Source organism: Natrix helvetica, assembly GCF_964273705.1.
Source record: "Natrix helvetica genome assembly, chromosome: 5".
Classification (NCBI taxonomy): Eukaryota; Metazoa; Chordata; class Lepidosauria; order Squamata; family Natricidae; genus Natrix; species Natrix helvetica.
This window is the reverse complement of record NC_138551.1, coordinates 68,217,229-68,232,954: the sequence shown is the minus strand read 5'-3', so window position 1 is coordinate 68,232,954 and position 15,726 is coordinate 68,217,229. Positions and strand designations below refer to the sequence as shown.

The window sequence follows — 15,726 nt, the reverse complement described above, 5'->3', positions numbered from 1 at the left end:
ATATTAGAGAAGAAAAACATATATAGTAAATCCCTGTTAAAAAGGGAGAGGAAGATCAAAATGATAACTGGAAAACTTTACTTTGATACCTGTCTTAACTGCCTTCCCAAAAGACATTACTGGTTCATTTAGTATCATTCCTAAGAGAAAGATCAGCATGATTAGCACTGTCATGTTCTATTTAGCAATAATGCTCGTTCCTAAACTAGACATTTGTCTTACAATATTCTCAGCTGGACCCCTTGTGCCTGTTTCTAATGCTGCTAAACTTATTTCTCAGTTAAAACAAGGCAAAACAGTAGAGGTGACCTACTTCTGATAGAATTATTTAAGGCAAACATTAACTAGCGGGCACTCATCCTGGCTAATCTATTTATGCATATTTATATTCATTCCAGATGCCAGCAGATTGGAATAAATTTATCAGTGTCCTGTTGCATAAAAAAAAGGAGACAAAAGCATTCTATCTCATACTACTGCTCAATCAGTCTGGTGAGTACATAAATAAGTTGTATGACAAAATGCCTTATGGAATACGATTGAAGGGAATGTCATGGGATAAAATTTTAACAGAAGAATAGCCAGCTTTAGGAAAGATAGGCCAACTTTAGATCATTACTGTTCTTCCGAATCTAGTCATAAAATATGCTACTCCTCCTGGGAAAAATTATATGTTGACTTCACAAATTTAAAGGCAGCTTCTGAAGCAAGGAGGAAATTGATCGCCTTCTTCACTGACAGATGTGTCCGCATTTAATTACTTAGCTCCACAAGAACAATATAGTGCAAGTCTGATGTGGTTTTCAAGAGTATTCTATAATTTTCCCCTCCCCAACTATTCAGAAAGGAGTGAAGTAGTGCTGTATTTTGGAACCTTCTTTTTTAATTTATACATCAACTGTGTTTGGTGCAAGACCTCTCAAGATCAGATTTTTCCTCTACATTTTGATTGGTAGAATCATTTTATTGTATGCAGATGACAGCCATTTCACCTATATTTTAATGAGCCAGAAAAAAGTGCCTCAGAAATCTTGCTTTTTAGTGGAGATAAAAGCCTCATCACCAATCCTGATATAACAAAAGTAATTTTATTCTCTAAAATATCCTATCACCCTTGGAAAATGGAAGTCACCAGAATTATTTAAACTAAGTCATTCAAATATCCCAGTGTCTCTTTTTCTGTATCAACATCTTAAAAAGACAAACAAGAACTACCTTCTGGTGAGGGTCATTTGTGAATCCCACTTTACAATTTGCTACTCACCATCACAACAAACCTATGTTTATCATAATAAACATATCATGGAAGCGATTAGGATATATAAAGCAGTCATAAGTACTTGTTCCATATCGTAGTGTGTAGGCCTCCAAATGTTGTATAGCGGCTCTTCGAGAAATTGTTCAGTTTTTGTGTCTCTTTTATCTATGCCCTGCTATGTAGCTAACAATTTATTGCAGCTGGAATTTGGCAAGATTTCAAAAGGAGCTCACACATGGCTTTGCCTCCAAGATACTAGATAACTTTGAGAATTATCTGGGCATTGATCCTTTGGGATAATCTTTATGGATCACTGAGAGAAATTCAGATTTGATGTCCTGTAGCCTTTCCATTTATGAGCTTGAAAATCACCACCACCAAATTTAATTGAATTCAGTTACAATTATTTATCTCTAAATTGGCAGGCCAGGCCTGTACTATATTTCTTTAAGGCTTCTAAATGTTTTGTTCAGCTTTCTGTTTTATACAGCACAAGTGACAATTATTAATTTTAAAATTTTAGTAAAAATAGAAGTTAAACCACCCACTGACAACTATGTCAGAAAATGCTGCCTTGTTGATATTATAATTTAACGTCAACCTTAAAAAATGAATAAAAATATCCTCTGTTATCGCTGGCAGCTTCAACTCAATTACCTGCTTTGTACAATAGAACTTAAGCAGCAGGTTCTTTATTTGCATCAGTAGGTTTGCATTAGCAATCGTATGTATTATCCATTTGTTTATTTTACACTTGTTTGTGATGTTTCTCTCTTATTTCATAGGCATCTAGAAATAAGACACATCTTATGTTTAAGTTCAAGTGTATATTGTATATTAGATAATATTAATAAACAGATTGACAAGACTGGCTAGATGGAAGTCTCCTCAGTGCAAAAGACATGAAAACCCACTTGGAGTTTGCAAAAAAGCACCTGAAGGACTCACAGACTGTGAAGAACAAACTCTAAGTGGGCTTTCATGTGTTTTGCACTGAGGAGAGGCTTCCATTCAGCCACTCTTCCATAAAGCCCAGGTTGGTGGATGGCTGCAGTGATGGTTGTCCCATCTGCATACAGGACCTCTGGAGCTCAATCAGAGAGTCCATCAGGTTTTTGGTCACTTCATTGTCTAAGGCACTTTCCCCCCGATTGATCAGTTTGAATGGGGTACCAGCTCTTGGAAGAGTCCTGGTTGTGTCTTCCATTTGAGAATTATGGCATCCACTGTGCCCTTAGGAACCTTCAGTGCAGCCGAAATTTTATTGTAGCCTTCCCCAGATCTGTGCTTGCAACAATCCTGTCTCTGAGCTCTGCAAGCAATTTCTTTGACCTCATGGCTTTTGCTCTGCTACAGTACGCATTGTCAGCTGAGATGGCTTCTATACAGAGGTGTGTGCCTTTCCAAATCTTGTCCAATCAATTTAATTTACCATAGGTCGACTCCATTCAAGGTACAGAAACATGTCAGTAACAATCAAGAGAAATGGAAAGCACTAGAGCTAAATTGCATGTGTTGTTGCAAAGGGTCTGAATACTTATGCCAATGCAATATTTCAGTTTTTTCTATTTAATACATTTACAGACATTTCTAAAATTCTATTTTTATTTTGTCATTATGGAGTACAGGTTGTAGATTAATGAGAAAAAAAATGAATTTCAACAACTGTAGAATCAGGCTGCAGCACAACAAAATTGACAAAAGTGAATACTTTCTATTCGGTCTATATGCTAGCTCATTCATTTTTGGTCAAAACATTCAGCTCATAAACATTTCAGATGATACAGTTTGTCTCCTCACTTACATGACTGGAGAGATATACATGCATTGAATGAAAATGTTAAAGTAGGAAAGTCGTGATAGTTTCCAAATGATCTAAAGTGGTGATAATACAGGATTCACACTTATATGAAAGCCTACATTGCCCAAAGGCTCCCCTTCTGCCTAAAATACCCAATGTCATCAAAATGATGTCAACATAGAGTGGAAGATTATCCTAAGCAAACAGATGGTAGGAAGTTAATAACATCCAAGTTTTTGCATTGGCACTTTAGCAAAATTATAGTAGAGATACACCAAATGTGGAAAAGTCTCCAGCATGAAAGTTGAATCCAAACAAATCTCACTAATCAGTCCTGGCCTCCAGAGAGCTCCTTTAACCTTTTAAACACTCTGTCCCTTTCAGAAACAGTCATTTTGAGGGATTTACTTCAAAGTGACTATTCATTCCTACACATACTATATGCATACATACATACAAACACATGAATAAAGAAATTAAATCACTATAATCCATGATTTCAGGTATTCCAAGTGCTGTTTTCCTAGTTGGAAAAAAACAAGAAGCTCAAAGCTGAGTCTGAAAGTCCTCAATCAAAGGAGGCTTGCCCAGAAGTGACAATTACCTATTGAATCTCATGACATTCATGGATTGGGAGGCAGTGATATTATCTGTCTCCCCCCAAAAAAAACCTGTAGAAAAAAACTTCATAGCAAAATTGAGCTTGGCAGATCCAACTGTGGATTTACAAATTGTGCAGGCCTATTTTAAACAGGTGATATTAAACATGTTTTTCACATTCACCTTGATTAAAGCAAAACACATTTTGTTAAGAAAACAGCTCTTACCATCTGAAAACTTCTGGTAGAATGAAACTCACACTGCATCATATCAAAGAAAATGGGAATAGTAGCTTTTCTCAGCTCAGTTTCGGGAATCAAAGTCATTTCTAACATGGGCCCCACCATCTCAGGAATGAACTTGATTTTATGCTGACCTGTTGGGAGAAAAATCATCATCATCATCATCATCATCATCATCATCATCATCATCTTATTTCAAGCATAGTAAATAGGTCAATTCTAATCTATGTAGAGAGGCTGCATTTGTTATATATGAAAACTTCAGCCCGTGATTATAAAGAACAGGACTTCCAGGCAAAAATGAATCTCAACTAGATTAGGCCATTCTTTTTATAGTTAAAAAAATAAAATAAAATAAATATTTACTTCCTTAAAAGATACATTTCTTGATCACAGAACAAAATGAGAGAATACATTGGAAGAATAGCTTTTGTTCCTCTTTCATACATGATCTATCATAAAAAGAGGGGGGAAGTGTTTGTATTATTTCAGATCTAATATTTCTATTAATTCTTTATAGATGCTGGGGCAGGCACAACAACAGTGTTGCTATTAGAGGTAAGAACTGGATACATTATTGAACTTTGATGCATTCTTACATCAATATATTGATCACAGGTACAGTGCAGAATTCTGTTCCTTTACCAGTGTTGAAATACTGTAAGTTTCAGAGGCATTCCATTATGTGAAATTTGTGTGGTATGTAAGTGTATATGTTTGTATTAGAAAGAATTTTTTTTGGTGGTGGCACAGTGGTTAGAATGCAGTATTGCAGGTTAACTCTACTGAATGTCAAGAGTTCGATTCTGGCCAACTCAAGGATGACTCAGGCTTCCATCCTTCCAAGGTCTGTAAAATGAGGCCCCAGATTGTTATGGGCAATATGCTGACTCTGTAAACTGCTTAGAGAAGGCTGTAAAGAACTGTGAAGCGGGATATAAATCTAAGTGCTATTGCTATTTCAGTTCACAACAATAGAGAATTTTCTTGGCTCAGCACTGTACTACTACCATACATAGATTGCTTTTAACATTGGCACAATTTGCTTTGATGCTTTAAATATGGCACATTTTCTAAAAATATACAGAAAAGTTTACCTCTGAATTTCTAATGGCACTTTAAAGAAGTCTTATGTTTATTTTACTGAACATCCTAGCTAGCAATCTCAGCATCCTTAGTGAGAAATTTCAAGTAAATTAGGAAGTGCTTTTAAAAATAGGAAAGAATTGTAAGGATTTATTTCTGAAACTTCATTCTTATAACCAATTCTCCTGCACCCTACCTAAGAACTCTAATAGAAAACACATTATAGGGTCACCACATTATTTGTTAGGGCCACTATCCATGCTAAGAAGTTACTTCTATTTCACAAAGATTTATGTTTAATAATGGAATTTCAAAGAGAACAGAAATTGAGTAGTTTGAAGTAAATCTGCTAAAGAAATATATTCCTGTAATGATTCATTTAAACCTCATATTACTCTTTTTTACTCTTTAGGTACTTGATCTAAAACTATTTCAGAAGCTTTCTTATTCATTTCAATTAAGAAGGAAAATCCACAATTGAAATATTCTATTTTCATTAAAGAGGCAAAGTGAGAAAAAAAACAAGCGGACAATCACAATCACAAGGAATTGGTGCATCAAGGAACAAGAGGGGTATGTTTGCAATGGATATATCCACAGAGAATAAAAAAATAATTAAATTCAATTTCAAAATGTGTTTAGGTCCAAGTAAACTTGCGTGTCTCTGGGCATGCTTTAAGCTTAACCCTTTCTTAATATTTAATTGAAGCAAACTGAGAATCAATGAAGGAAAGGTCCTCTTTCTATGAAGACTGAGTCGTGGTGGCGCAGTAGTTAGAATGCAGTATTGCAGGCTAATTCTACTCTCTCCTGACTGCCACTGTTCAGCAGTTCGAGTCTTATCGGCTCATGGTTGACTCAGCTTTCCATCCTTCCAAGGCTAGTAAAACGAGGACCCAGATTGTTAGGGGCAATATGCTGACTCTATGAACCCCTTAGAGAGGTTCATAGATCTGTAAAGCACTATGAAGCAGTATATAGGTCTAAGTGCTATTGCTAATATAATGTACAAAAATGGTAGATCATGAATAGTGAAACAGAAAGGGTAATTGGAAAAGATTAGAATGTGTATAATTACATTCAAATCTTTCCCTTCTTCCTGAAGGTTATTTACATGATCAGTTTACCAGTCTCACCATATTTTGCGCTTCAAACATTATGGCAAAAACCAATCATGTTCAGACTGTAGGAAAAATTTGTTCTAACCAGGAAGGAGATTTAGCTGTAGATACAATCCATGTCTGATTTACCTCCCAAATTCCTTTGGGAATCTAAACTTGACCCATGGTCTCTTTACAAAGTCCCTTCCTTTGAATACAATGACTTTGAACACAATGACTTTGAACATATATTCATCATTTATTTAAAACATTCATCTCTTTAGACAACTCTGAAGTTGTCTTCAGTATAGTCAATATTTAGCATTACTGCAAACTCTGAATAGCAAAGAAAAAATTATTCAAGCTTTATATACTCATAAGAAAAGATATCTTGAGTAAACAGGGAAAAGAAGGAATAAGGGAAAGAGAATGGAATGATTAGCATCTTGCAAACATTTGGTTGAAGATTCCACTTGTATGTATTTTCTTAAAATATATTCCAAAGATAGAAATATAATTTTTCAATCATTACAACAAAGCTCTGATATTGATATCTTTCATCTTGCTGACAACAGTTAAATTTCTGCACTATATGAATAATTGGGAATACATAATCCCATTTTGTAGAACTGAACAGTTTGGAATCCAATGTGATATAAATCATATCCTATATATACATATATAATCCTTACTGTATTTTCTTGGCATCTATTGTTTTTGATTAAAATTTATTTATAGTAAAAGACAAAAATAATAAGTTCAATACAGTCAAGGGAAAAATAGGAAATTAACAAATAATTAAAATGCCTTTTTAAATCTAAGTTAAGGTCAGGGGACAAAACACATAAAACAAAGGGGCTTTTTTTTAACTCAGGTATCATCTAAGAGGAATCTTGCAATCTTTTTGTCCCATCTTGCATGATTATGATTCAGAAAATAATTATCTGTTCAATGCACCATGTGATGTACCAGGGGCAAACCAGAGGCTTTGTGAAACTTTTCATTTCTACCATGAGCTAAATTCATTTTGGACTGGACCAATCTGAAATTTTCTAAAACAGACAAAGGCAAAAGTTGGGCAAACATTTGGGCAAAAGTGAAGGCTCTCCGATGAGATGAACTAAGGATACTTGGTTAAGTATTTTGCATGAGAGAATTGTTTTCCAAATAGACTCACAGCATACCAAACAGGAATTTTGTAAAAAAAAAAAAAAATCCAACTGAACTTCAATGTCAAAGTCCAAATGTTTCCAATTTAACCAGGTTCTTCCTGGGTAAGAGTCAAAATAGTAAATAATGGAGGGAGATAAAATAGTAAAAATAATAATAATAATAATAATAATAATAATAATAATAATAATAATAGATTGGCCAAGATCTCTTTTTTAAAATGTGGGTATGTAGTTGTTTTCAGCAACACCATGGAGACCTAGGTATTATCCGAGAGGCGTTAACTTAATCAAGGATTTTAGCAGACATAATTACATATGAGTCTACAAAGGGTTAGACCAGTAATGAGATTTAAGTCATGAGAGTAGCAAATCTATCCTCCATATAAGAGGCATTGAATGACCTTGACTCTAAAGGCTTTTATGTCTAGTGGGATATGGTTATTTCCAGTCTGATGAGCAAAATGAAAGATAGCTTTGGAAAGCCTGTGGGCTTAAACAGGAATGACCCTAATGCTTTTATTTATTTACTAGACAACCTGTCACCCTTACTCATGCCTTAGTCATCTCCTGGTTGGATTTTTGCAATACATTCTACACGGGGCTGCTCTTGAAGACCACCTAAAAACTGCAGCTGGTCCAGGATATTCCTCAGGGCACCCAGGTAACACCACTACTTTGCAGCTACACTGGCTCCCAGTAAGCTTCTGGGTGCAATTCAAGGATTGATTCTTTTCCTGTGCACTGATCAAAAGTGGTAAATAGCAGCAATAAATGAATAAGTAGATAAAGAAATAGTCTTGTATTGATATGGTATGGTACCTGTTTTCATTTTTCTATTTTAGATCTTTGTTTTCTTTTTCTTTTCTTTTTTATTGTATATCAGCCAGAGTCACATATTGTGAGAAGGCTGCTTATAAATATTGATGTAAATAAAAATGAATTATCAGCATTTTTTAGCTTTATTCCCCAAGTATGTTGGAATACCTTTACTACAAGTTTCCTACTTGGTAACCTGTAAGGCATAATGATTAAAAAAAAATCCTGCTTGGTTTAAGCATTAGATGATGCATCTTCTACATAAGTGCCTGTTTATCTAGTGGGAGTGCTGGAAAGTGGCCATGTGCTGACTTGACAGATATTATCTTTTTGTTTAGTTATAGGAACCTTTGGGATAAACAAAAACTTAAATTTTGATCTGGTCTGGTCCTGTTGTGCAATGTTTTAGAATTTTTAAGAATTAGTTTTATTTGGTTATTAAATGTGCGTGCCACCTGATTACTATCAACTCCCAAATACAATTTTAAATATATTTTAAGTTTTTAACGAATCATTTCATTGCTTTTATTTTATTGTATTATTGTGTTAAATGATACTTGTGTTCAAGTATTTTGCTTGTGAAGAAAAAAAAAGATGGTTAGGCACAGTATGGATAAATAAATAAATCCATCACACCTACACACAACTATACACATTGTAAATATGCCTATTGGCCTTAGTTATGAGAGACTAGAAAATCCAAAAGACTTGAAAAAAATCATGTTGGAGTAGAGTTCTTATATATAGTCCTTAGGCACAGTCATTCAATTTTGACAGTAAGATAAACTTCTCCTTGTCTTTTACAGTACTCTAGTGTCACTTCATAACACTGTACCTTATTAATCTTGGACATGTTCAGATGACATATACTGTTAAGCTTCAAGGCTACATAGATACTACCATTCAATAATTTGCACTAAGAATTATATACAGTCAATGCTAGACTATTCCTCTATTCCCAGAAGTCAGGCACAGGCTAAAAACAACAAATTTTATATTCAGATTCCTCCTACACACTTAAAAAAAAGTGGCAGGCACAGCAGCAAATTTAACACTCAATCTTCTGCAACCAGCAGTAATATCCAATTATTTATAGTGGCTGTGAATTTTAAATTTCTTCCAGAATGTCTTTTTCCAACTTACTAATTATGAGTTTGACAGTTTTAAGGCAGAGAAGTTGTAGTTCAAATGTCAATAATTAGTTCATGTTACTCTTTCATTGATTACTTTATTAGGATTATTCAACTGTCTTTCCGTGACTATTGAAGATAGTGATACTGCCTTTGTCTAAAAAATAGATTTATATAATATCATCAACTTGACATTATGTCAGGTCAACACTTTGGAAACTGAAGTTCTGGTTGAAGAAGAGTAATAATCTGTACAAAATTAAGCTACAAACCCATGAGAGCATAATAGACCTACAGATGATGTTACCAGACATTTGATGACTAGGTGCAGAAATAATGTCACACTCTCTCTAAAAAAAGAGAAAACATGAAAGATAAATTCATATGGTCTTGTTGAAATCAGTGATGAATGAAACCGCTAATGTTTGCAAATAAAATTATCCATAAACTGAGCCATTTATGTACGTGTTTGTATATGCAATATCTTTTACCGCTTGTCTTATAACAATGACTATGGATGCTGTACAAGAATTAAAACCAAAATAATAAGAATCCAAATAACAATTGTTCAAAATCACAAAAAATAATCTGATTCCAATTTAAAATACCAATAGCAGCTGAGCTCATTTAACCTTTCAGCACTCATACAAGACATGCTCTTCATAAAAAGTAATGCTGAAGATAAACTTTGTGAAGGGCAATAGTCTTACAATGACTTAGAGAGATTGCCTTTGAAAAATGCCAAGCTGAAGTGAGCGGAAGGACATTTACAAAATCCTGTACTGTTCTGCCAAAGAAAGGTTCCTGAACAAAACCGAAGAGAAATTATTATAGAGAACAGAAGCCATCTGAAACCCCAGACATCCCAAATTCAGTATTAACTGACATAAGATAATTAAAAAGGAATGAATGACATTAAAATCCTGCTGTATTCTGCACTTCAAGTAAATCATAGAGCAATTACAGAACTCCTGCTTAGACTCCTCCAGTGCAGCTTAGAGTGGTTCAGCATTTTGAATAACTAAAAGCTTATAATTGGATGAAACCTCAAATATAAATTCATCCAATCCAAATCAGGAAATCCTGACAGCTTACCAACTAGACTTTTTAAAAACTCTGGCAAATGAGAACTCAAACGAGTTGTTCCATAAATTAATAACTTGCACTATCAGGAAGTTGTGTTTTAATCCTTCCTTCCTTCCTTCCTTCCTTCCTTCCTTCCTTCCTTCCTTCCTTCCTTCCTTCCTTCCCTCCCTCCCTCCCTCTCCCCTCTCCCTAATCTCGACCCTATTTTCTTTTTCTTTTTCCCTGTTCCTGAACTCTTTGGGAACTTTCCAAAGAGGCAATTAGTCTGGACTCCTGGTGACTGCTTGGACAACTCCCTGCAGTTTTTTTTTTTTAGCAGAATTGTGAGAAGTAATGTGCATTTGCCTTTTACTTAGGGTTGAGGAGAGTGACTGGCCCAAAAATTACCCAGTTGGCTTCATGTCTAAGGCAGGATAAGAACTCATGGTCTCCCGATTTCTAGCTGAGAGCTTTAACCAAACTGTTCTCAAGTTCGTATCATAAATTTCATTAATTATATAACAGCTGTTATATAACAAACTTAAAGATGGCTATCATATTTTATTCTAAAATCATGTACAGTAAGTATATCTAACACCTAACAAAGAAACCAAGGTGTATCCCGTTCTTCAAAAAGAAGAGAAAAAAAAGCAGCTACCAATTGTCAGCTTTTTAGGAATATCTTATAAGAGTGACTGAATGTATAACTGAACAATCTGTTTCATGTCCATTCATCTGCTTCAGGGCATGCCCACACTTTCCTCTTTCCAAGGTACTGTACTTTTCCTCATTTGTGAACATTAGCAAACCTCCCCCATATCTATTTTTGTGCATTTCTTATTGTTTACTTTTGTGAACCTGATCTCCTGAACAGGTTTGATTTATACAATCAAAAGATTTAACTCTAAGCAATGTACTTATCATCTAATAAAGGTAATCAGTAACAACGAATAGCATCAGCATAGGAATAGTTGCAGTAGATTTCTAGGAAAATTATCTAAAATATTTTGTGATTTGTAATTTATGGTTTAAAGATCAGAGTTCATATAAGGGTGTTTCAATTGTTTAATACTAGGTACTGTATTTTGCTTTCTTCTTGATTCAATCTATTAACACACTGAACTAAAGAAAATAATTCAGAAGTTTGTGAAGGGGCAGTGTCTACTGTCATTTTCTTTACCACATAACTGTTCTAGCAAATCGTATTTCTAACATAGAATTACTATTATATTAATTTTCTTTCTTACTACATGCAATTATCAGGAGATATATTAGAATATTGACTGTTTTATTACATTGAACATTCTACAACACTGGCTAACAATTATTCATAAAATTGGTATTTTAAATTCAAAACTTTTCCACTGTGGCACTTTAAAAATATAATAGATAAGATTCAACCAACACTTAGGTAAATATCAATTTAAAAAGCAAATAGTTACATTTACAATATCTTTAGAGATTTCAGATATTTCAATCTACAATATTTGCACTGACATCTGATGAAAGCAATTGTCCTGATCTGATGTTTATTACTTCATAAAGCAAAGATTGTAAGAAAATGTCCACAATAAAATTGCAAAAAATATGACTAAATATTTTAAATATATTATAAACTATTTTATTAAAAATACAATGAATTGTGTTTTGTTCCATCTTTTACTATTTCAAAATTGTTCCATACATCAATTTTAGCTTTAATCATATGTTTCTATGGGTCACTGCATTATATGTTATGAATAATCATTTCTGGAGAAGTATCAATGATATGCATTACAGCAAAAGTACAAAAAATGTGCAGATTTAACAAGATATAACTGTAGTCCAGAATTCACAATCAGATTAAAGAAAGTATTGTCCTAAATTATAGAAACTATCAATCTCTTGGCAGACCATTTCAACAGAAAGAAAGGCTCTCCATGGGTTTAATAAGATTTATTGAAGAGAATAAACTCAAGTTACAAAAATCTGAACCTCGACAACTTTCACTTTTAGAGTTCCATTTATCTCTCAGCTAGTTAAAGTGGAAACTTTTTCAGTCTATTAACAGTTGTGTGTGAAGCCTCAAGGGGGACATCCTCTTAAATGATAAGAGAGGAATGTCCAGGGGCAGATAGTTCTCCGTGTATTTTGGGCTACAAATTCCACAGTCTATACTACTGTGGCTGATAGGAGTTGTATTTCAAACTATCTACAAGAAACCATGTTGCCTACTTCTGTACAAGATTTGTTGTTCTTCTAGAGATACATTCGGTTATAAAAGAGAGTTAAAAAAAATAAAGAACATTATAAGAAAAATGTATTAGCCTTTTCACCAAAATCTATACAGTAATTTAAATATTGTTTCTTTAAAGTGCTATGTGCTTTCTATAATATTTATAAGTGGTATGGTCATTCACTAGAGCAGGGGTGTCAAACTCAAGACCCGCAAGCCGGATCTGGCCTGCGGAGTGCTTAAATCTGATCTGTAGGGCCGACCTGGAAATAGCAAAAGACCGGCCCATGTTGCCTCTGCTGGCTGAAAACGGGCCGGAGGGGGCTGTTTTTAGCTAGCAGAGTGCTGCAGGAAGCCATGGAGGGCAAAAACAGTGTGTGGGAGCCACGTACAGCCCCCCCCCCACCGTTTTGGCCAGCAGGGTGCTGCAGGAGGCATCCGTCCCATCTCATCCTGCCAGCCCGTGGAGGACAACTACAAAGCTGATCCGGCCCTCAAAGAAATCCAGTTTGATGGCCCTGCACTAGACTTAAGGATACCAATGAACTTGAAGCAACAAAGTTGCAGTAAATAAAAAAACAGTTATATATTTCAAATACTTAAAAACAAAGTCAATTTCCTACTTTCAAAAAAACTGTTCATCCTATATACTAATGAATAAATTTCAGGAAAGGTGATTCCTGAAATTAGTTAGTTTATACCCATTAACTAAACTGTCACCTCAAAAATATCTGTCAATGGCTTTGCCGCACAAGCCATAACAATAAAAAGCATTTTGTATGCATATTTACTATATGTCAACTACATCATTACAGAGTGATACAGAAATAAATATACAATTATATGTCCACAAAATTTACAAATCAGGCATAAATTCACACATGCAGTATATCTAAAGATCAAATATTGGGATTCTTACCCAGATTATACCACATATCCCGAATCTCAAAACCAATTTGTCTTCTCATATCACCATACCTAGAGAAAGTGCAAATTTTTATTTAAATTATTTTAATACTTTTTATTGAAATTCTTTAATACTTTTAATAGTTTTGATAGGGGCTAAGTCCCTATCAAAACAAGTAGCATTTAGATCTACATTTCATTTTATAACTTTGAATAATGGCAGCTTTTTCAATATGTTAAGTAATATTTCCACTGTTAACAACAGGAAAAATGTAAGCAAACAATACATTGACATTCATAAGCCATACAGAAAGAAAATGATTTAAATAATAAATAAAAACAATTCTAAATTCATGCATCCTAACTCCTACTTTAACATCTGTATTTCACAACTTTTCTTAAAGGGAAAAAGAATTCCAGTGGGTATTATTTTTTCTGTAAATATTTCACCTGTGGGATTTTCACTGGCATATTGCTTAACTGTCTCTTGTGAATATAAGGTGGCTGTGTAGATTAATGAAAGTATTTTTTCATTTCTCAGTCTCTGATATCTGAATAAAACAAATTCGGTACCCTTGGGAATATTTTATGTTTAGCTTATTTTAGCACATATGGAATGTAGAAAATGACAAACGATAAATAGCAGGAATCAACAACATCCAATCACATTAATTATGAAGTTATTTTTTTAAAACAATCATGACACCTGCTGAGATAGTACAATTAAATTAAATGTACAGTGTGTTGTCTGGAAAGCTATCAGAAAATAAACAAAAATAGAATATCATTTTATTAGATGTTGCATTTTTTAGAAAAAAGATGGATATACAATAGCACTTAAAAGTTTGTAAACCTTTTTGAAAGTTCAATATTTCTGCATACATATAATCTAAAGTCTGGTAAATTCTCTCCCCAAGTCTTAAAACCAGATAAAGAGAACCCAATTAAAGAAATGAGTAAAAATATAGTTGCTCAATTATTTAGTGAGGAAAGTTACATATTTCAATTACATACCTATTTTACTTTAATTGTGGGTTTGTTAAAAAAAATGGCATGGTAGCATCTATTTGTCAAACCAGAAAGTTAAGGCATAACAGGTGGGTTGTTGCACTGATTGTTAGGTTCTGGGTGTAATTCAAAGTTCTGGTTATCACCTGCAAAGTCCTAGCATTGGGTTATATCAGGATTCATTTTGTTTTGACAAACATTCTCTATGATTGTCCCAAACAGTGACACTCCTCCCTTGCTTCTGGAAACTCTAGGATCTCTTCTTTTTAAACACACACTTGAATTGAGAATGAGTTAGTAACCATTTTACTTATGGCATGGTGGTTCAAAAGGGATACTCCCCAGAGCCCCTATTTGAGGAAGGCGGGCAGATCAGAAATGTTGACAAATAAATTTTTAAAACCTCCTTTTTTACAACCTTGTGCTCCCTTAATTCGGGCTAGAGTTGGATGACTGGATGGAGTTCAATGTTTATTGGCCTTCCCAGTGACCTGCTGTGAGGTTTATGGCTGGTGAGGCACTGACACAGTGGTGGGTTTCAAATATTTTTAGACTTGTGGACTTCAACTCCCAGAATTCCACGCCAGGCATGCTCAGTTCTGATTTAAAACGACAGCATTGTTTTTCTCCTTTGCGAAATAAGTTTCCTTTTTTCATTTTCTTTTTCTTCTCCCTTCCCCTCTTTCCTCCCTCTCTCCCTTCCTCCCCCTCTCTCAAACACACACACACACACACACACACACACACACACACTGGATTGGACTATCTCTCCTACCCCCTTCTCTCTCTCACTCACTCTCAAACAAACACACACACACACAAAAGTTGAATTGGATATCTTTTCCAGTGGCTTGAAAGCAGCTCCTCTGCCATCCCTCCCCCATTCCCCTGCTGTCTTCCCCAAACACCTCCACCATTGCAAATGCAGCCTGCTGTCTGGGTGGGAAATGCCTGGAACACAATAAAGCCCACCCACTCACCTCCTGCTGGCAAGCGTTGCAAAAGGAAAAGGCTGGGGGAAAGTGTGTGTGCTATAGCATGGCTCTTTGCCTGGCTTCCGTGGATGACTCTGTTTAACTGTTAAATTGTTTTACTTTTTTTGTTTTTGTTTTCTTGATGAGAGCGGTGAGAATGTGCCTCACTTGCCTCACCTGACTGCACGTGGGCCTTCCTGATACCACATGGAGTTTACAGCAAATATTTTTTGTGTCCTAGGAGAGAAATATCTGCCCCTGTCTAGGATTGAACTCTCAACCTTCTGAGTGGGATATGAATATCTTCATCACTAGGCCACCAAGCCAATGGGCAGGCAGGCAGGGAGGCAGAC

General features: G+C 34.9%; 1 protein-coding gene across 1 annotated transcript in view; it reads right to left on the bottom strand.

The window, feature by feature from the left end:
• Positions 1 to 15,726, bottom strand: part of DOCK1 (dedicator of cytokinesis 1) — a 459,011-nt gene that overhangs the window by 105,385 nt on the left and 337,900 nt on the right. Inside the window, exons 32-33 of the mRNA XM_081954827.1 lie at positions 13,405 to 13,463; positions 3,887 to 4,035 (exon numbers count right to left, since the gene is read on the bottom strand). Coding sequence (XP_081810953.1) covers positions 3,887 to 4,035; positions 13,405 to 13,463 — 208 coding nt within the window. The remainder of the gene's footprint in view (positions 1 to 3,886; positions 4,036 to 13,404; positions 13,464 to 15,726) is intronic.